Source organism: Patiria miniata, unplaced genomic scaffold (assembly GCF_015706575.1).
Source record: "Patiria miniata isolate m_02_andy unplaced genomic scaffold, ASM1570657v1 HiC_scaffold_1, whole genome shotgun sequence".
Classification (NCBI taxonomy): Eukaryota; Metazoa; Echinodermata; class Asteroidea; order Valvatida; family Asterinidae; genus Patiria; species Patiria miniata.
Window position 1 is genome coordinate 20,075,252 of NW_024037047.1, and position 21,396 is coordinate 20,096,647.

At 42.7% G+C, this 21,396-nt stretch overlaps 2 protein-coding genes across 2 annotated transcripts; both read left to right on the forward strand.

Annotated features, from left to right (window-relative positions):
* Nucleotides 1-519: 519 nt before the first annotated feature.
* Nucleotides 520-6,821, forward strand: LOC119725043 (gamma-butyrobetaine dioxygenase-like). Its single transcript, XM_038196409.1, has 6 exons — nt 520-758; nt 1,800-2,785; nt 3,272-3,377; nt 3,806-4,008; nt 4,829-4,995; nt 6,414-6,821. The coding sequence occupies exons 2-6, from the start codon at nt 1,947-1,949 to the stop codon at nt 6,578-6,580; spliced, it is 1,482 nt and encodes a 493-aa protein (XP_038052337.1). The 5' UTR covers nt 520-758; nt 1,800-1,946; the 3' UTR covers nt 6,581-6,821.
* A 4,606-nt stretch (nt 6,822-11,427) lies between these two features.
* Nucleotides 11,428-18,163, forward strand: LOC119725052 (gamma-butyrobetaine dioxygenase-like). The gene is made up of 5 exons (XM_038196419.1): nt 11,428-12,502; nt 13,000-13,105; nt 14,767-14,969; nt 15,883-16,049; nt 17,813-18,163. The coding sequence occupies exons 1-5, from the start codon at nt 11,664-11,666 to the stop codon at nt 17,977-17,979; spliced, it is 1,482 nt and encodes a 493-aa protein (XP_038052347.1). The 5' UTR covers nt 11,428-11,663; the 3' UTR covers nt 17,980-18,163.
* The last annotated feature ends 3,233 nt before the right edge of the window (nt 18,164-21,396 follow it).

The following is a 21,396-nucleotide window of genomic DNA, read 5'->3' on the forward strand; positions in this document are numbered from 1 at the left end:
CTATGCTATGATACGAGTCGTGTTCGTGAGCGCGCATCGCCGCAAGTACATGCTGCAAGATTTGTGGCAGCGTTTATCGCATATGTGTACATAATGTGTATCCCGCTACACAAAGGAAATTCATCCAATAGGAAATTTCGTTACGCGCTACGATGGGAACGCAGACCAATCCAAGTATCAATGAGGCGTCCACCGTAGAAAAGGGCTACACCGTACTCCGAATCGATCGAAACATTGTGTTCACATTTCACATCTAAGAAAGACCAAAAAAAAATTTTTTCATCTTCATGGAGGGCAGACTAAAGAGTAAAATATACCTTGTAGAATGAATTCATGAAAACAATATAGAGAACTGGCCTTCTGCGTTGCAAAACTAGGGGGACAAAAAAACCTGGAGGGGACAGAATTACCTGAAGGGAGACAGAATTAACGGGACGGGAGGACACTTTTACCTAGGTAATTCTGTCCCCCCCCCCGGACACTTTTAACGGGGGACAGAAGAACCATCCACACCGGCTGGCACGGCAGTGACCGGTGACCCAGAGCAGTGACCTCGCGCTGGGGGTCCATATCTGCCGTGTGTGACGTCTCTTGCTGTTGACATTCCCTGTTGTAGCATTGGCTCAATTTGACTGCACTAATGGGCGAATGTACGGATACTTCCCCAAGTAGTTGTTACTCAAGTCTGTCACGTCGCTCCGGTAACTTTGAGCACGTACGTTGAGGCATGGTTGACATGGTTGAGGAGGCGACATACTGTAAGTTCAACGTCTGCTATAATGTTTAATCATGCATAATGTATACATGTACATGTACATGTACATACATCATTGTATGCAGGAGGTGCATGTAAGTGCATTTTGTAGAACGTATGTACACGTACATGTATATCTATGGTGCACGTTGTGCATGCGATTACTACACAACGATTACGTGTTGTAGCCCAAAAAGAGGCGCGAAATCATATTGTTGTTAATTTCATAGGTGGGTGGGGGGAGGGGGAAAATGTCCCTGCCTACCCTTGAAAATGCTGGAAAGTATATGGAATTTGTGAGGAGAATTTGCTTTGCCCCCCTCTAGAAAAATTCCTGGCGACGCCCATGGGAAGGTGGAACGCTTTAAAAGGGGGCACCTAACATCGGTGTGAACCTGGAGGAAAAGAATATATTCCTCCATAATGGTTCTCCTAGGCCATTGTGTTTAAATGGTGATATTCTTTGAGCGGATTGAACAATTTCAGTATTTTTCATCTAAAAGTAGCTTATGAAATTGGCTTTCAAGACATTATAATTTTCAGTGCTACATTTTTTTTTAAATATGAAATACATTTGGGGGTTTGTTTTTTTTTTTTTTTACTCGCCCTGAACATGCATGGGTGAACTATTGCTACATCCATGCCCTGAAGTTATCAAGAGAGATACCTTTTTCATTGCGAGAGGGGCGCTGTTGCTTATTTTGATGGCCAGTTCACGTAACCATTTTTATTTTCGCGTGAGGATCTATTATTTTTAGGGGCCAGTTTTCCATCTTAAGAGGAGGCACCGTTTTTAATATGGCGAACGGGGCACGAATTTTTCTTTCGATGGGCAGTTTCGATGTGTTTCCCACACACTCACATTCCCAGTGCCCCACCCAGGCGCCCCCCCCCCCCCAAAAAAATTAAATTCATCCAAAAATAGCCACTAATGACTATTTTTGATTTCCCTTTACCGTACGGATGCGGCTGTATGAAATGTGAATGAAGTGATAAAAAGAGCGCCCTCTTGCAACTTTGATTGTTGTGTTTGTTTCTCTGGCAGGAACTGGCCTTTGAAACCTTGTTTATACATTGGCTGATACCAGTGACCGACCTTGACATGCATCAGTTTAGCACGATCCATGTACACAGGTTGTTCATTCCAGTTGACTGAACACATTTGTACACTGAAATTATATGCGGCAGAGTTATGGCGTTTGTTGCTAGTATTCATACTTTGACAAGACATGGACTCGTCCGAGGCTCTGTTCCGAGCCTCAGGCAGGGCGGGGCAGCTGTGTTAAGGGGCGGGCTTGAGGCGCGGGGTACAAAATGTGTTGGGCAACACCCCGACAGAAGGGCAGCAAGTTTGTTTTCGGTCTTTGGGCGGGACTGGTTCACTGGCGTTGGAAGAAACCTCCCCAGTAAAGTCGAGATGACAGCAGGCTGTTTCAAGCCTATCAGTAGCATCATGTCGAGGAAGGCCTACTCAACCCAGGCTGCACCGAAGGGGGAGAAGGATCGTAGGTTTGTGAGCGTGAACAGGGATGATTCGGCCGGGCAATACCGGGTGGAGTTCAGCAGTGGCCCGGTGGGCGTCTATCCCTACGTCTGGATGAGGGACAACTGCCGATGTCCTGACTGCTACCACCCTTCCTCGTGGCAGAGAGCCTCCAGCATTTCTGACTTGGACCCAGACGTGGTGCCTACTTCCGAGGAGCTGGTAGACGAGGGCAGTGTCTTGCGAGTCGTCTGGCCGGACCAGCACAGCAGCGACTTCCAGGCTGCCTGGCTGAACCGCCAGCGATTCTCGGAGTCTGAGAAAGACGAGGTGGGCAGTCCGGAGCTGCAGACATGGGGAGGAGAGCTGAACGGCAGAATCCCTACTTTCGACTTCCAGCGACTCTTAGAAGAAGACAAGGAGCTGTACAACTGGCTGGATGTCTTGAACGTCAAGGGATTGGCCTTGGTGAATGGTGCACCGATTAGGCAGGGAGCCCTCGAGGAATTGGCTGAGAAAGTTGCCTATACGAAAACGACGATTTATGGGTAAATACTTTTTTCTATGTCGTTCGACATTTTAAAGTGAATCATACTTTCTTCACTTGGAAAGGAAAACTATGCATAATAGTTTGAAGATTATTGGTCTGTTACGAAAAACTCTTCCCTACGGTGCTGCCAACATACTGCAAAAGTCACCTGGGACAATACAACCCAAAATATCAGGCGAATAATGAGAGCTAATTCATGAATATTCATTAAAGAATCCCCAGTTATCCCCTCACCTCAATTCTCCAACGAGCTTTCACTCATACTCCTTGGCCTTGTCCAAGGCCGTTGACACAGACCGACCACACATTGTTCAACATCCAATCAGTCTAAAAGTCCTCGCACAGTTTGGCCAACGAGAGTGGTTTAAACAGCAGCCTGTGCCACGCCCTCTTTGTTGGTACTTGGCATGAGCCCGCAACAAACTTCTTACGAATCTTGCCGATTTCTATTGTTATTTATTTCTTTTTGGTTGACATTTTTCAGGAAAACTTTTCAAGTTTTCAGCAAACAGGAAGCCAGCAATCTTGCGTACACACCGAAGGCACTGTTGCTTCACATAGACCTACCGTTTTATAACTACACACCAGGGGTAAGTATAACTTTGTAACTTTATATTTATTTCACTTTACAACGTATAACTTTGTAAAGTTAAAATACTTCAGGCAAATTTCAAATATTCCTGATGTATGATACTTTGACAAGTAATATCGCACTGGGTAAAAGTACAAAACACTTGGTTGCTTCACACGGACCTATACCGTTCTGTAACTACACACCAGGCGTAAGTACATGTATAATTTTGTAATAATAGGCATACCTTTATATTTAGTTTACTTTACAAAATATATCTTTGCTAAAATACTTCGAAGTTTGCCAGATGTATAACTCATTTACAAGTGATATCGCACAGGGTAAAGGTACAGAACACTTGGATGGAAATTTCCCATATCCCAGTACAATTGATCTCAAGAATGGAGTTACGTTCATCAAAACTGCTGTTTGAAAAAAATCCAATAGATTCAAATGCTACACTGCATCGAGCAAACCAGTGACGCCTCGGGGGGAGCCAGCCAGTTCGTGGACGGCCTGCAAGTAGCAGAGCAGGTCCGCCAAGAGTTCCCGGAGATGTACCAGACTCTCCGGACGCTGGAAGTGGACTTCCGAGACAAGGGCAGCGACTACCGCGTGTACCATCTCAAAAAGAGGCGGCCTATCATCCAGTAAGACAAGTCTAGCGATTAGGCCTTCATTAACCCTTCCTGTCTGCCAATCTTTTTTCTTTCAAAACCCATTCAAGGCAAAATGAAAATGTAACATTGACAGGTTAAATAATAAAAGGCAAAATAAAAAGGTCATTGGAGGTGCAGATCCTAAAATGCATGATTGTATGAGGCTTGACAATACGAAGGAGAGACAAACATATACTCTTTTGACAAGAAGCAAAGGAAACATTAAGGACTTACAAAGTTATAAATAAGGAGCTGCGAATCATTCAGCGTACAATGTACAAGATAATTGTTTTTGCTGAAATTTAAGTTTTTTCTAAAAAAAAACCAAATATGTGGTTGAAACTTTCGAGAGATTGTTACCCCACAACTCGTTTCCCACCTGACAAATTAGATCACGACTTTGGGTCAGGTGACCCCGGTAGCTCAGATTAAACTTGGTCACATGTACTGTCAGAATTGAACACGAAACAAAATTGGGCCGACCAAACCGGAGCGTTTCATTTCAGAGAAGACCGCCATTTTCAAAAATTTAACATGCATGCCACTGTAAATAACTCATACCTATTCAAACCTGTGGTTTGATAAATGGTGGTTGGATTGTTGTTCGCCTTTGTGATTATTTTCTAATGATGCATGGTTTGTGATCGAACAAACTGTTTGTATGAGTCGTCATTGGCGTCTCTGCTACAAAATCTATTCAAGTTGTCGAAGATGGTATCTCTCAATCGAACCCGAAAAAGGCCCCCAGAATCCAATAGTAAGTCCGTGTTGTTCGTTCGAGATTTCAGTGTTTATTTTCCTTCCCACTCAGGTATAACAAGTATGGCGAGTTCATGTGTGTTAACTATAATGACCACGTGAGGGCGCCATATTTGTCACTTCCGGTGGAGCAGGTCAAGGAGGTGTACAAGGCAATGAAGCTGTTCGAGGAGTTCATGTATCGCCCTGGTAACCTGGTGGAGCACCGACTGGGAGCAGGTTTGTTTATTGCCTAGTAAGGGGAAGATCAAAAATTACATTCGCTGGTCATCCGACCGCCCTATGATCTTATAGGCAGCTTGTGATAATGCCTTTCACAAACTCTTGTGGAGGAAATGCATTGTGGGTAGGTCAAGTATATACTGTGATAGATGTACAAACATTACATGCGAGCGGAAGTACCCCTCAGGTCATTGGGGTCAGAAAATCTGTCCATACAATCTGTCCTTACAAAATCTTAGCTTACGAAATTAGAGGCCACCAAGCACCATAATTATGTAGTCTATGATATTTGAGCAGATTCGCTGATTGATTAGGCAAGACCCCGCCTCTTGACCTCCTACATTTTGACCACTAAGCGGCCGCTTTCTACTATATCGGGTCTTCGGTCATTCACCCGTTGCGCGTCATAGACAATGGATAAAAAAAATGTGTCACGCACTCTGTATCATGTTACGCGACATCGCGCCCAGCTGTTGTATTACAAAACACTAGCATTCGATTGATATTGACCAATCAAACCATTTAGTCCTGATTTAGGAATGAAATGACGTCACGATTTAGTAAAGTGGACTCCGATTGGCTGGCGCGATATCAGACGTTATACGGGAGTCTTGCATGCTCCGTGGATAACGGGTGATACTCGGACTAGCTCCCATGAGCAAAGGTTGTTATTTTGCCCTCTGGTTGCGTGCGTGGCAGATAACTGATCTGGAGCGCATCGTGCGCACGCGGAGTGACCCCGGGTCACCGATGAACAAGATCTAGGCAATCAGAGGGCAAAGTAATTTAGTTGTACCGTAACCTTAGGGCCGTACCTTGTGCCGTTTTCCTACGAACTGTAAATAGACGAGATAATTTGACAAACTTTGAGATACAATGTAACTACCACAAAAGCAACATTGAAAATTGCTATATTTGAGAATCATCAGTAATCGTTGGTTGTCACGCGACATCGGCAGAACGGGGGTTAAATTCTGCTTATCTTTATATAATGTGCCAACTGCCAAGCACAGAAGATAAGGCGCAATGCAAGTTCAGCCAAACTGTCACGCGAAGCCGGAACACATCGCTTTGCAAATGACTTTCAAATCTTCCAAAATGACTTTTTGCATAGACATAGACATGATAAAAAAAATCCCCATAGACACAGTAACAAATGCTCATACGCTATGTATTACGCCGGTTACGCGATCCTGATTTGGGAATGAAATGCCGTCACGATTTAGTTAAGTCAACTCCGATTGGCTGAGGCGCGAGATCGCATAATGCTGCATGCTCCGACATGTCAGACGTTATACAGGAGACTTGGCTCCGTGGATGAAGGCGGGCGATACTCGGACTAGCTCTTTTAGTTCGTCACGATCACTTAAAAAACAACTCTTCATCACTTTATTTTCCCCCATTTACTTGCGCAGGAGAAATAGCCACTTTTAACAATGGCCGTGTGCTCCATGGTCGCAGCAGTTACACCGTGACGAAGGAGGGAAGACGCCATCTTGAAGGCGCCTACATGGACTGGGACGAGGCTCACTCGCGCATGCGCATTCTCAGGGAGACGCTTTTCGGTGACGAACCACTGTGATCATAACAAATAATTATGGTACACTCGGGAAATGTCAATTGATACGGAGAAAACAGATTGTGTGTTCTTTGGTGATTTTGACAATCATGTTCCTCAATTACATATATACATGTATATACCACATTCAACAACATGGATAAGGGATTGGAAAACTTTCGCTCGTACCCCCCCGCCCTGCAAACAGGACGCTGGGATACTCTGATGAATTCACGCTCTGATTGGTTGGATTTTGCGTGACCAGTGACCTGCGCGTCTTCAAGGCCATGACTCTGCAAGGTGTGAAACGACCGTTAAGACTGATTCATGACTCTTTTATTCCAGTTTAGAATTTTTTTTGTTTTCGTTTAAAACCATAATAAAGTAGGAAATTCTGTAAAACTTATCTGTGTTGTAAATTCACAATTCTCGTCACTTGCTCAGGCTCCGTTTCGAATCACGAACGGTCGGATTGCATTATGCGACGCTCAAAATTTTGAAACAGAAATCACATCCGGTATGGAATGCGCGCATTTCTATGGAAAGTTTTCGGATAGCATTTGCGCCTATAACTGCGGTCTTAAACGGCTGCAGCCAGATGCTTTATACATAGGCCATTGGCCACTTCCTTCGCAAGATTCTGTGAAGCTCATCAGAGTATCCCAGCGTCCTGTTTGCAGGGCGGGGGGTACGAGCGAATGGAAAACTGGGGAGATTTAGATTGCTCCATTACATGTGTATGGGGAGAATAAAGACTCTCGATGTTTATGTGTGTAAAACAATGGAGGAATAAAACGAAACTGCCCAGGGAAAAAAACCTTATATAATGAGTTTACATTTAAGAACTCCATGATTTTATACATGTATTTCCACTTTCTACTACTGTATGTACTGCCGGAAAAAGCCTCCCTTCGATCTCGAGCTATTTTATTGGTTTCTTTTTATATACAGATTCGTACCCATTATTCATGTGGTACAGTCGCAAGCTGAACGCGTGTATCTCGGATATGCAGGTCAAGTGTCGTGTATTAATTTAAACAGGACATACAAGGGTCTGTTAATTCTGTAAGAAAGGTGTTTATTGGAAGAAACTTTGAGATAAAAATGTCCCTGGATTAAGGACAAATCACAATGAATTTTACATGCAAGAAAGAGGGACTCTTTCGCTTTACAAAATTATATTGGGGTGGATAGAGCAGAGAGGACAACCGGAAATTCCGTTCACAAAAAAATAGAAACAAACCACTTTAAAGCTCGACACGTCCAGATGACACGAAGTCCAGTTTTATTTCTTAAAAGAAAAAATCAAACACATAAACATGTAACATTATTTGAGAAAAGGACAACATCTGGGTACTTCATATCACTTAAGTTAACGATAATTGTGAGATGAGTAACACATCTATCCTACCTGAAATAATGAGCAATGCTAATGTCTAGCATGAAGGATAATCACTTTGTACCAGAGTAGGGACGCCAGCCAATCCTCCCCAGCAGCCAACTGTCCCCGCCTGGCTCCCATAGGAAAGAGCATGTGTATTAACCCTAAAAGGGCCGTGAAATTTTGACCATCTCTCTCGGCCGGGGAAGGGGATGGGGATTTCGCCCCCCAAGATCTCGGCCATCGAGTGACGATGGATTTTTGAAACTCGGTACATGCATAGAGCAACTCTCCATGAACATACCCAAGAAATTTCATGACTATAGGTCAAAGGGTTTGGGAATTATGGCTAATTAATTATTCATGTACGAATGGCAATTCTGCACTGTGTACATGACGTATACGCGCCGGATTTTTTTTTACATTTTTTTGGTATCAAAAGAGGCGCAAGGCTCGAGGCTAAGAGGTCATAACAGCTCGGGTCACAGAAAAAAATTTTCAAGGTTATCATGGAAAAAGGATAAAACAGAGCCTGACGTCATTGTGTCCTGGGTCTACCAATAACAAGATGAATCACATCCAGTTTTGGCAAAACTGCCGCCTGGCTCCCATAGGAAAGCGCATGGGTAAAGAAAGCGTGGCGTCATTATGTTTTGGGTCTCAACAGGATGAATCGCACCCAATTTTGACAATATTGGCAGCGCTACCCACGTAAATTTTGAGCATACCTCACACGTTCTGTATGCAAGCTGATGAGTGCATGAGGTATGCTCGAACTTTCCAATGTAGCTCTGCCAAAGTTCCCTAGACTGGAATTGATTCATCTTTTGAATAGCGCCCTCTACCATCACAGTGGCTTGACGAAGCTCGCCAGGAATCAGAACTGGCGGCATTGAAGTGAATTGAAACTGAATCCAGACTTTGGACCACTAGGCCTTTCTTTTGTTTGTAAACATTGGTGCCATTTTGTATGGGCTGCCGTAAGCGCATAAGTTGAAGCCATGGTTGGCAACATATTTTTCAAAAAAGTCCTCATAACGCCAGCAACACAGAGTAAAAAGGCATATGTGGGAATTATTTTGTAGCTTTGTTGAAAATGTTGTATTTTCAAGTATCAAATAATATTTTGGTGATCTGTAATAACTCTTCTTCATTTTTGCAGTGTAGAATCTTCCATGGTTTTGCAGGCCGTGGTTGGCAAAAAATGTGGTTGGCAAAAATGCAGTTTGCCAATCAAGCGCAGAAAGGTCTATACGATACGTTCAGAACTCCTTGGCAATAGAGCAATGTTACCAAGTCTGTATCGAGATTCTGCTGATCAGCAGATAAGCCTTCTTTAACCCCAACCCTCCCGGGTATGTTTGCTAGAACCCTGCCAAACCCTGCAAGCTTGCCAAATGTAGAAAGATCCCATCAGACGGGACAAGTCTCAAAGCCACACTGCCTCAGGTCACTGCAAGCAGCAGGATACAACTGAGGCTTTGTTCCATGGGACTTAGCTCTCATTGTTTCAGAGCTGGCCATTCATTCACTGGTGTTGGCAGCTGATCGCATCGAAGTGCACCAAGTCTTTTCCATCTGATGCACTGTGTTGAGTCTGGCAGCACTTAAAGGTATAGTCCATCATTTGTAAAATTTGTGCATTTTGTTCGTTTGAAGCTACAAAAGTGTTCAAAATCTAATGAAGGGGGCTGAACAACTAACCTGATGAAGTTTCAGCTCAGCTTCAGCTGTATATTTCGAGAAAAAAAACATTCTAGGATCTCGATTTCAAATCAGAAGTTGCTGAATCATGTTTTGAATTGGGCCTGAATTCAGAGTCCGAGACACGTTCTCACTGAGCCGATTGCAGCTACGCGATGTCGCGTACCGATCCGACGAATTATAGCAACTGCGCGCGCGTGTGCGTCGTGTCAACGCTTGCGCGCGCTTCGCCGAATAAAAAAAACGAACTACTAACGGAAATTTCCAACAGTGCTTCTTAAGACGCACCGTTGGAAAGGCCTTCTTTCGTTGATTTCTTCAAAATGACAGCTTGCCAGAAAGAATAATTTCACAGGGAGTTTAGTCCCCTTACTATCTTTCAACCAAGTATGTTTTTCAACAATAATTACGCCAGTTACTTTTGAGATAGTTGCAAATGATGGACTCTGGCTTTAATAGGGAAATGCGCTCCAGTTGGAGGTCTGCAGGTGAGCAAGGGCTCCGTACACAAGAACTCCCTCAATGGTTGCAAAGGGAGAGTTGGGCGAGACCAATGCAAGGAGCAAATGTCCCTGCCTACCCTTGGAAAAAAATGATCAATTCGGAAAATGCTGGAAAGTATATTGTGAGGAAAATTTGCTTTGCCCCCCTCTAGAAAAATTCCTGGCGACGCCCATGGGAAGGTGGAACGCATTAAAAGGGGGCACCTAACATCGGTGTGAACCTGGAGGAAAAGAATATATTTCTCCATAATGGTCCCGTTCATTTCGCTCAGTGTCCTTCTTACGTGGTTCTTCTAGGGCCATTGTATTTAAATGGTGATATTCTTTGAACGGGTCGAACAATTTCAGTATTTTTTTATCTAAATGTAGCTTATGAAATTGGCTTTCAAGACATTATTATTTTTTGGTGCTACGTTTTTTTTCTTAAATATGAAACATATTTTTTTTTTGGAGGGGGGTGGGTTTCGCTTGTTTTTACTCGCCCTGAACTTGCATGGGCGAACTATTCCTACATCCATGCCCTGCCCTGATAAAGAGAAAGACCTTTTTCATCGCGAGAGTGGCACTGTTGCTTATTTTGATGGCCAGTTCACGTAACCATTGGTATTTTTTCGCGTGAGGATCTATTATTTTTTAGGGGCCAGTTTTCCATCTTGAGAGGCACCGTTTTTAATGTGGCGAACGGGGCACGAATTTTGCTTTCGATGGGCAGTTTCGATGGGCCTCGGGTTGGGGGTGCACGTCCCCCCTCCCTCCCCCCACACACATTCACAGTGCCCCACCCAGGCGCCCCCCCCCCCCCAAAAAAAAAAATCTGCTGATGACCATTTCTGTCCTCCGTAACCGTACGGTTGCGGCTGTATGAAATGTGAATGAATTGATAAAAAGAGCGCCCTCTGGCGTAAAAAAAACAGTCCCCCCCCCACCCACCCACACACACACACACACACACCCACACCCACACACACACCCAGACTTACGTTACATACCTTGTGTGGACATTGCTTTGTTTTCGTGTAATTAAGAAAACTCGGTACAAAAAATAACTTTACTTAAACTGTGAAAACTCTTTTAACCCAATTTTTTTTCTATGATTCCCTATAGTGTTTCTCTTCATTCTGCTACGGATAAACCTAACCCAAAAATGCCTCTAAACCTGTTTTCCAGAAAGGGCAAAACCTTATGTGGACACGGCTTAGTCCACATAAGGTTAACACAACCTGCATTATGTGGACCTCTTTTGTTCACAAGTCCACATAGGGTATGTAACACAAACTCACCCATTGCAACTTTGATTGTTGTGTTTGTTTCCCTGGCAGGAACTGGTCTTTGCTCCAGAGTGTCACTTATAGCTACTATTTTTAGTCCTAGACCTGGCGGAATTATGAAACCTTGTTTGTAGATGGGCTGATACCAATGACCGACCTCGACATGCATCAGTTAAGAACGATCCAGTACACAGGTTGTTCATGCCAATTGACTGGACCTATTTTACACTGAAATTATATGCGGCAGAGTTATGGCGTTTGTTGCTAATATTCATGCTTTGGCAAGACATGGACTTGTCCGAGGCTCTGTTGCGAGCCTCAGGCAGGGCGGGGCAGCTGTGTTAAGGGGCGGGCTTGAGGCGCGGGGTACAAAATGTGTTGGGCAACACCCCGACAGAAGGGCAGCAAGTTTGTTTTCGGTCTTTGGGCGGGACTGGTTCACTGGCGTTGGAAGAAACCTCCCCAGTAAAGTCGAGATGACAGCAGGCTGTTTCAAGCCTATCAGCAGCATCATGTCGAGGAAGGCCTACTCAACCCAAGCTGCACCGAAGGGGGAGAAGGATCGTAGGTTTGTGAGCGTGAGCAGGGATGACTCGGCCGGGCAATACCGGGTGGAGTTCAGCAGTGGCCCGGTGGGCGTCTATCCCTACGTCTGGATGAGGGACAACTGCCGATGTCCTGACTGCTACCACCCTTCCTCGTGGCAGAGAGCCTCCAGCATTACCGACTTGGACCCAGACGTGGTGCCTTCTTCCGAGGAGCTGGTAGACGAGGGCAGTGTCTTGCGAGTCGTCTGGCCGGACCAGCACAGCAGCGACTTCCAGGCTGCCTGGCTGAACCGCCAGCGATTTTCGGAGTCTGAGAAAGACAAGGTGGGCAGTCCGGAGCTGCAGACATTTGGAGGCGAGCTGAACGGCAGAATCCCTACTTTCGACTTCCGGCGACTCTTGGAAGAAGACAAGGAGCTGTACAACTGGCTGGATGTCTTGAACGTCAAGGGATTGGCCTTGGTGAATGGTGCACCGATTAGGCAGGGAGCCCTCGAGGAATTGGCTGAGAAAGTTGCCTATACGAAAACGACGAATTATGGGTAAACACTTTTTTTTTCTATGTCGTTCGAAATTTTAAAATGAATCAATTAAACTTTCTTTGCTTGGAAAGGAACACTATGCATAATAGTTTGAAGATTATTAGTCTGTTACGAAAAACGTGTTGTTGCAAAGGTCACCTGGTACAATACAACCCATAATATCAGACGAATAATGAGAGCTAATTCATGAATATTCATTAAAGAATCCCCAGTTATCCCCTCACCTCAATTCTCCAACGAGCTTTCACTCATACTCCCTGGCCTCGTCCAAGGCTGCTGACACAGACCGACCACACATTGTTCAACAACCAATCAGAATGCATAGATCTGACCTTTCCCTAAAAGTCCTCGCACAGTTTGGCCAACGAGAGTGGCTTAAAAATCAGCCTGTGCCACGCCCTCTTTGTTGGTACTTGGCATGAGCCCGCAACAAACTTCTTACGAATCTTGCCGATTTCTATTATTATTTTTTTGCCTTTTTGGTTGACATTTTTCAGGAAAACTTTTCAGGTTTTCAGCAAACAGGAAGCCAGCAACCTTGCGTTCACCCCGAAGGCACTGTTGCTTCACATAGACCTACCATATTATAACTACACACCAGGCGTAAGTATAACTTCGTAACTTTATATTGATTTCACTTTACAACTTATAACTTTGCAAAGTTAAAATACTTTAGCAAAATTTGAAATTTTCCTGATGTATAATACTTTGACAAGTAATATCGCACTGGGTAAAAGTACAAAACACTTGGTTGCTTCACACGGACCTATACCGTTCTATAACACACCAGGCGTAAGTACATGTATAACTTGTAATAAAGGTTTTTCTGGCCAATTTCGCAAAAATAGCATTGGAATTCATCTTGATAGTGGCCAATTTGCAGCGGAGTAGCGCCCTGCTGTTATTCCCGTGGTTCGTATTAGATTTCAGGCGTTCAAATTCGTTTAAAGACCTGACATTTTCATGTTTAACTCATCCTAAATTGAAGTTATGTCATTCGGTTTAAGTGATCATTCAATTTAGCAGTCGGTTTGGTCAAGGATTATTTGCATGAGGTTCTTGATTTCTTTTTCATTTCCGTGCATTCTATTTAGCACTTTTTGCATTAAAAAAAAATTAAAATAAAACGAAAGCATACGACGCGCGTCTTTTTATTTCTTCCACCTTTTTATCATTTCTGCTTTTCCATTTCATTTTTTTCAAAGTGTCTACTATCTGTCTCTTTATTCTAAAGAAGTAAAAATGTAAACAAATTAAACAAAAAGGGGGCATAACTAAACATATATGAATATATGAAACAACAAAATTATAGGCAATAGTAAACTTTATAGGTGATGTTTTCCCTTCTTTTTATCGTGTTCACATAAATCTTACTTCTTCATCTTTGGGTTTTTGATCTTTTGTTTTCAATTGTGATCTTGGTTATATATATTTGTTTATATCTCTTTAACTTTTTAGATTTTTAATCATCTTAGAGTCCCTTTTTTGTCTCTCTTTATTTTGGAATGATGAGGATACTGTCTCCTGCAGGTCTGTTAGCCATCGATCTCTTGCTGTGCCAAGCATCTACATTTGAAATTCTCATGTAACGCCCATGAGCTGCCATGTTGATATTTCTAGTGCTTCAAGCTAACACTGTGCACGGTGATCAGAATATTGGCAGAATCTTTTTGGAGACAGGGTTTTATAGCCATACTTCCAAATTGGAACAAAGGCACTCCATCTAATTCTAACAAACAACGGAATGACATAAACCTATTTCGAATTCAGTTGCTTACTTTTCACAAATGCCTACTTAATGGTGAATTTGAATGACCAAACATACACAGCTGGAAGCTCCGGCGAATTTGGATGCTCGTTTGTGCAATTTTAATTTGAATGCCAAGTTGTTAAAATTGCATGATTAAAATGTGAAATCGCATGCTTCCAATGTTAAATTGATTTGTGTTTTTTGCTAATTGAATGTTGATCTCCACGTGCATTCAAATTTGTGCGAAAATGAATGATTGGTCACCAATTTGGCCGCCAAATCTGCTAACTTGACCGGGAAAACCTATAATAGGCATACCTTTATATTTAGTTTACTTTACAAAGTACATCGTTGCTAAAATACTTTGAATTTTTCCTGATGTGGAACTCATTTACAAGTGATATCGCAAAGGGTAAAGGTACAGAACACTTGGATGGAAATTTCCCAGAAACCAGTACAATGAATGGAGTTCCGTTCATATCAAAACTGTTGTTTGAAAAAAAATCCTATTTAGATTCAAATGCTACACTGCATCGAACAAACCAGCGACGCCTCGGGGGGAGCCAGCCAGTTCGTGGACGGCCTGCAAGTAGCGGAGCAGGTCCGCCAAGAATTCCCGGAGATTTACCAGACTCTCCGGACGGTGGAGGTGGACTTCCGAGACAAGGGCAGCGACTACTACGTGTACCACCTCAAACAGAGGCGGCCTATCATCCAGTAAGACAAGTCTAGCAATTAGGCCTTTATAATTTTTCCTGTCTGCCAATCTTTTTTTTCTTTCGAAACACATTCAAGGAAAATGAAAATGTAACATTGAGAGGTTGAATAATATCAGGCGTAATAAAATGGTCATTGGAGGTGCAGATCCTAAAATGCATGATAGTTGCTTGCCATAGCACCAATACGAAGGAGAGACAAACATATAGTATGTGTAAAAATAGTATTACTCTTTTTACTAGAAGAAAAGGAAACAGTAAGCACTTACAAAGTTATGAATAAGGAGCTGCGAATCATTTAGCGTACAATGTTCAACTGGCTTAGAATACAGAAGATAATTGTAATTTAAGTTTTTGCTGAAATTTCAGTTTTTGCAAAAAAACACCAAAACAAACACTCACGTGGTTGAAACTTTCGAGAGATTGTTACCTCACAACTCGTTTCCCACCTGACCAATTAGATCACGACTTTGGGTCAGGTGACCCCGGTAGCTCAGCTTAAACTTGGTCACATGTACTGTCAGAATTGAATACGAAACAAAATTGGGCCGACCAATCCGGAGCGTTTCATTTCAGAGAAGAGGGTCATTTTCAAAAATATTCAACACGCATGCCACTGTAAATAACTCATACCTATTCAACCTGTGGTTTAAATGGTATAGATGGTTGGATTATTGTTCGCCTTTGTGGTTATTTTCTAATGATGCATGATTTGTGACCAAAAAGTCTGTATGAGTCGTCATATTAGAACAAAACGAGGCTTTACGTGCACAACGAGGCTCTTTGGCGTCTCTGCTACAAAATATAATCAAGTTGTCGAAGATAGCGCAGTATATCTCTCAACCAAACCCGAAAGGCCCCAGAATTCGTGTTGTTCGTTCGAGATTTCAGTGTTTATTTTCCTTCCCACTCAGGTATAACAAGCATGGCGAGTTCATGTGTGTTAACTTTAATGACCACGTGAGGGCGCCATATATGTCACTTCCGGTGGAAAAGGTCAAGGAGATGTACAAGGCAATGAAGGTGTTCGAGGAGGTCATGTATCGCCCTGGCAACCTGGTGGAGCAAAAACTGGGAGCAGGTTTGTTTATTGCCTTTTAAGGGGAAGATCGAAAATTACATTTGCTGGTCACCTAAGGCCCTATATGATCTTAAAGGCAGCTGGTGACCGCTATAGAATGCCTTTCACTAACTCTTGTGGAGGAAATGCAAAGCATTGAGGGTAGGTCAAGTATACAAACATTACATGCGTGAGGAAGTACCCCTCAGGTCATTGGGGTCACAAAATCTGTCCTTACAAAATGTGGGCTTACAGAAATTCGAGGTCATCGAGCACCCATTATTTGAGCAGATTCGCTGATTAATTGGGCAAGACCCTGCCTCTTGACCTCCTACATTTTGACCAATAAGCGGCCGCTTTCTACTATATCGAGTCTTCGGTCATTCACCCGTTGCGCACCATAGACAATGGATAAAAAATATGTGTCACGCACTCTGTATCGTGTTACGCGATATTGCGCCCCGCTGTTGTATTATAAAACACTGCATTCGTATGGTATTGACAATCAAACCATTTAGTCCAGATTTAGGAATGAAATGACGTCACGATTTAGTAAAGTCGCGGACTCCGATTGGCTGGCGAGATATCAGACGATATACGGGTGTCTTCCTCCGTGGATAACGGGTGATATTTAGACTAGCTCCCATGAGCGAGTTAGTTATATTATGAGTTATTTTGCCCTCTGGTTGAACGCGACGTGCTTTTGGGAGATAATGATCTGGAGCGCGTCGTGCGCACGCGGAGTGACCCCGGGTCACCGATGAACCGTGAGATCTAGCCAATCAGAGGGCAAAGAAATTTAGTTGTACCGTAACCTTGAGGCCGTACCTTGTGCCATTTTCCTACGAACTGTAAATAGACGAGATAACTTGACAGATAATGTTCTAAATATAGCCTAGTCTACGTGTGGAATTGACAAGGACCTAACATACCTTAATTATTGTTTTCGAGATAGCTACCACAAAAGCAACATTGAAAATTGCTATATTTGAGAATTATCAGTATTCGTTGGTTGTCACGCGACATCGGCAGAACGGGGGTCAAATTCTACTTACTTTTATATAATGTTCCAAGCACAAGGCGCCATGCAGGTTCAGCCAAGGCCAAGTTCGGGCAAGGACCATTAGTCGACTAGTGGTTGATTTGTGACGTACCTTACGCCTGCGCACTGGTAGCAACGTGCGAACGTCTCTAGTCAAACGCTGGTCAAAATGTCATCGCAAAACTTCTTGATCCTCTCTCTGCTAGCGTTATGAATGCGCACGGCTATTGGTAACCAGCGAAGCAACCAACCCCAGTAGGCTGGTTCCAAATAGTCGACTAGCGTAGTCAACCATCGTCGACTAGCCAGAGTTCGGGCAAACGTTAGTTAACCATTGGTCAACTATAGTCCTTGCGCAAACTTGGCCCAAAATGTCACGCGAAGCCGGAACACATCGCTTTGCAAATGACTTTCAAATCTTCCAAAATGACTTTTTGCATAGACATAGACATGGGGAAAAAATCCCCATAGACACAGTAACAAATGCTCATGCGTATATGTATGCATTACGCCGGTTACGCGATCCTGATTTGGGAATGCAATGCCGTCACGATTTAGTTAAGTCAACTCCGATTGGCTTAGGCGCGAGATCGCATAATGCTGCATGCTCCGACATGTCAGACGTTATACAGGAGACTTGGCTCCGTGGATGAAGGCGGGCGATACTCAGACTTTTTAGTTCGTCAAGATCACTTAAAAAACAACTCTTCATCACTTTATTTTCCCCCATTTACTTGCGCAGGAGAGATAGCCACTTTCAGCAATGGCCGTGTGCTCCATGGTCGCAGCAGTTTCATTGTGACGAAGGCGGGAAGACGCCATCTTGAAGGCGCCTTCATGGACTGGGACGAGGCTCACTCGCGCATGCGCATCCTCAGGGAGACGCTTTTCGGCGATGAACCACTGTGATCATAACAAATGGTACAATCGAAGAATGTCAATTGATACGGAGAAAACAGATTGTGTGTTCTTTGGTGATTTTGACAATCATGTTCCTCATTCACCCATCAATGTAGAATCGCGTCAACGCAGCTCATACTGTCCAATTACATGATATAAAAATGGACGCGGAACGCGCAAAATCCGAGACAAACAAAACTGAGTGTATAAATAGGGTTGTCTAAGGGGCGTTGCTAACTCGCAAACGGCGATAGGTCAATAGATCTAGTACGGTACCGAAGTGAATACATGACGCGCACAATTATGTGTGTAAAAAACAATAGTAAGACTAATGGAAATCAATGGTAAAAAAAAAAGAAGATATTAGCGCGTGATTAATTTAATAATAGCTCTATGTTTGCACTGCACTTCCCGGTTCTAAATGAAGTCACACTTCGGTTCTGTATTTGGTGAGATCTCGCCGTGTCACGATTTGACGAAAATTGTTATGTTTTTTTTTTTAAATTGATTTCAATTTTCGATTTGAAGGGTCAAAAGGTTAAACATTACTCGTACATGTATGTTTAATTTCTTGGGCAGAGGACGGAAGAAATAATTATACATGTTCATGTATATCACGAAATCTTCGCTCCAGCTCACCGTACATCTATCTCCACGTACAGTTCATACCAGATCGTATGGCCAACGGACATTTCATTATGCACCAGACGAATAGAATATACATGGATTAGCCTATACCTCACCAAATAAAGATCAGCCAATCCTTGGCCAATTTCAAATCACACAACTTTAAGACACGCCTGTTTACTGCTTTCACTAGTTTCAGAAGAGCATTTTCCTGTGTATATTGCGCTAAATAAGAATTGTTTATGATTACATGCATGTATTATTATCATATAAATTCATGCAGTGTACACATTTAATCCTTACGCCTTAGCGTGGCATGCATAGCGTTTTGTTGACTAAGTTCTCTGGCTAAACAAGAGTTATCTTCCGTTTATATTTACAACATGCCAAGAGGTCAAAATATTGACATAAATAACTGAACAGTGTAGTTGTGTTATCATTCGTTAATAATTTACTGGATTTGTAAATAGCCTTCGACCCTTGTTTGATTGTATTCCACAAGGGTTATTCAATTTAAGTGTGCAGAGTTTTAAAGTAAGCAACAATTGTATTCCATATACATGTACATTTAATCTGAAATTAATGTTGTACTTTGCAATGGACCTTGAAATAACTGTACACCAAAAAAGTATTGTAAAAGTTGCGTCGAAATTATATTCAAATTTTGTCCGTGATTCACGTTTCTCAATATGACATAATTTTAGTTAGTGGCACATTTAGATAATTGTCACCCAAAACAGACATATTTGAGAATATAAAAATGCATGCATGGTGTATACGTATGCTACGTATACATTGTAGTGTTGATTATAATGCATACATGTACTGTAGATATATAATGCATTGAACGCATCAGTCACCATACATATTACAATGTAGATGTACATAGCCTGCAATAAAATGTCTGGAGATTTTGTGGGTGCAAAATCAACACAATGAAAACTGTGTGTATGAGGATGGATACCTGCAAATAAACTCCCATAGACACTAGTGCTAAATGCCCATACTTTAAAATTCTTTTAAAAACACTCGAAACTCACAGGTATTCAAGCTGCACAGAAAAATGATGATCAACATGTCATCTTTCGTTTTCTTTTCAATTTTTGGTGGGTTGACCATTGACTTTTCGAGATATTTTCACCCAAAGAAGACGACCCCTATTTTCCCCAAAGCGGAAAAGTAGCCATCTTGAAAAACGATCCCTCCACAACACGGCAAAATAGCGCCGCTTTCGAACCCAATAGCATCCAAAATGCTCAGAATTGGAAGCCCCAAGTCCGGGTCAGAGGTTCATTACCATATCTCTTCAATTCCCCAATTTCACGGCGCTCAGAACTCTCTAATATAGAATATTTTGAGGGTATAACTTCTATTCATGAGCTTGGCGGATCGATTTACCGGCGTGCACCCATGAGCCTATTCAAAAGCCATGCACGCATGGACTGCACGAACATAGTTACATGTGGTTGACATACCACATTCAACAACATGAACAAGGGATTGGTAAATTGGGGAGATTTAGATTGCTCCATCAAATGTATTTGGGGAGAATAAAAACTCTCGATGTTTATCTGTGTGTAAAATAATGGAGGAATAAAACAAAACAGCCCACGAAAAAAAACCTTATATAATGAGTATACATTTAAGAACTCCATGATTTTATACAGTCATGTATTTCCACTTTCTACTACATGCTGCCGGAAAAAGCTTCCCTTCGATCTCGCGCTATTTATTGGTCTCTTTTATATATATAGGCCTACATGTAGATTCGTAGTCCCATTATTCATGTGGAACAGTCCCAAGCTGAATTCGAGTAGCTCGGATATGCAGGACTGCAGGTCAAGTGTCGCCTATTAAAGCAGGCCATTCAAGGGATTTTCTGTAAAGAAAGGTACATATTGGAAGAAACCTTTGAGATAAATACGATCCCTGGTTGAAGGACAAATCACAATGAATTTTGCATGGAAAAAAGAGGGACTCTGCTTTACAAAACTAAATAATACCGGTCACCCCACAGTGTGATGATATTTAGTTGCTACGTGGTACGTCAAGATACAGACGACGAGTAGATAGCTGCCCGTTTGGGCAGGTTTCCCATGCTGCTCCGTAGACAAATATGGTGGAATGCAAACTTTGAAGAAAAAAAATCATGTTTATCCGAAAAAGGTACTCTTGCATATTCCGTTCACCCCGAATTAATACGATGTTTCGTTTAAACAGTACAGCGGTTGTTAGAACAAAGTGCCTCAATTTTGATAGTCCGAGTAACTAGGACTCTACGGATCCCTTTTTTTTTTACATTTGGACATTGTCGGGCGATAGTAAAGTAACTATGCCTCTACGGATGTAAACCTAACCACCACCATTTCTATTTTTCAAGTCCCGCTGAAGCCTACAAGGGCGCATAAGGTACTTTGAAAACCGTTTTGGGGGTTGAAATCTGACGATTTTGATTGGGGGTACGAGTGAAAAAAGGTCAAAAAAATTAATAGTACATTGTAACCGCAATAGGGCCATCAATCTCGGACTCTACTATCGCCCGACCATGTCCAAATGTTAAAAAAGCGATCCGTTGAGTCCTAGTAACTCGGTCTACAATTTTGAGAGGTTTGACCGTGTTAAAGCTTCGTGTAGAAAATCTGGGGGGCAGATGCGCGCTAGTTATAATGCCAAACTTCAAATTCCAGATGTCAATGAAAGATTCTATTTGGGGGGGGGGGGTGCAAAGAGCAGAGAGGACAACCGAAAATTCTGTTCACAAATTGCAGAAACAAACCACTTAATATAAGCTCAACACGT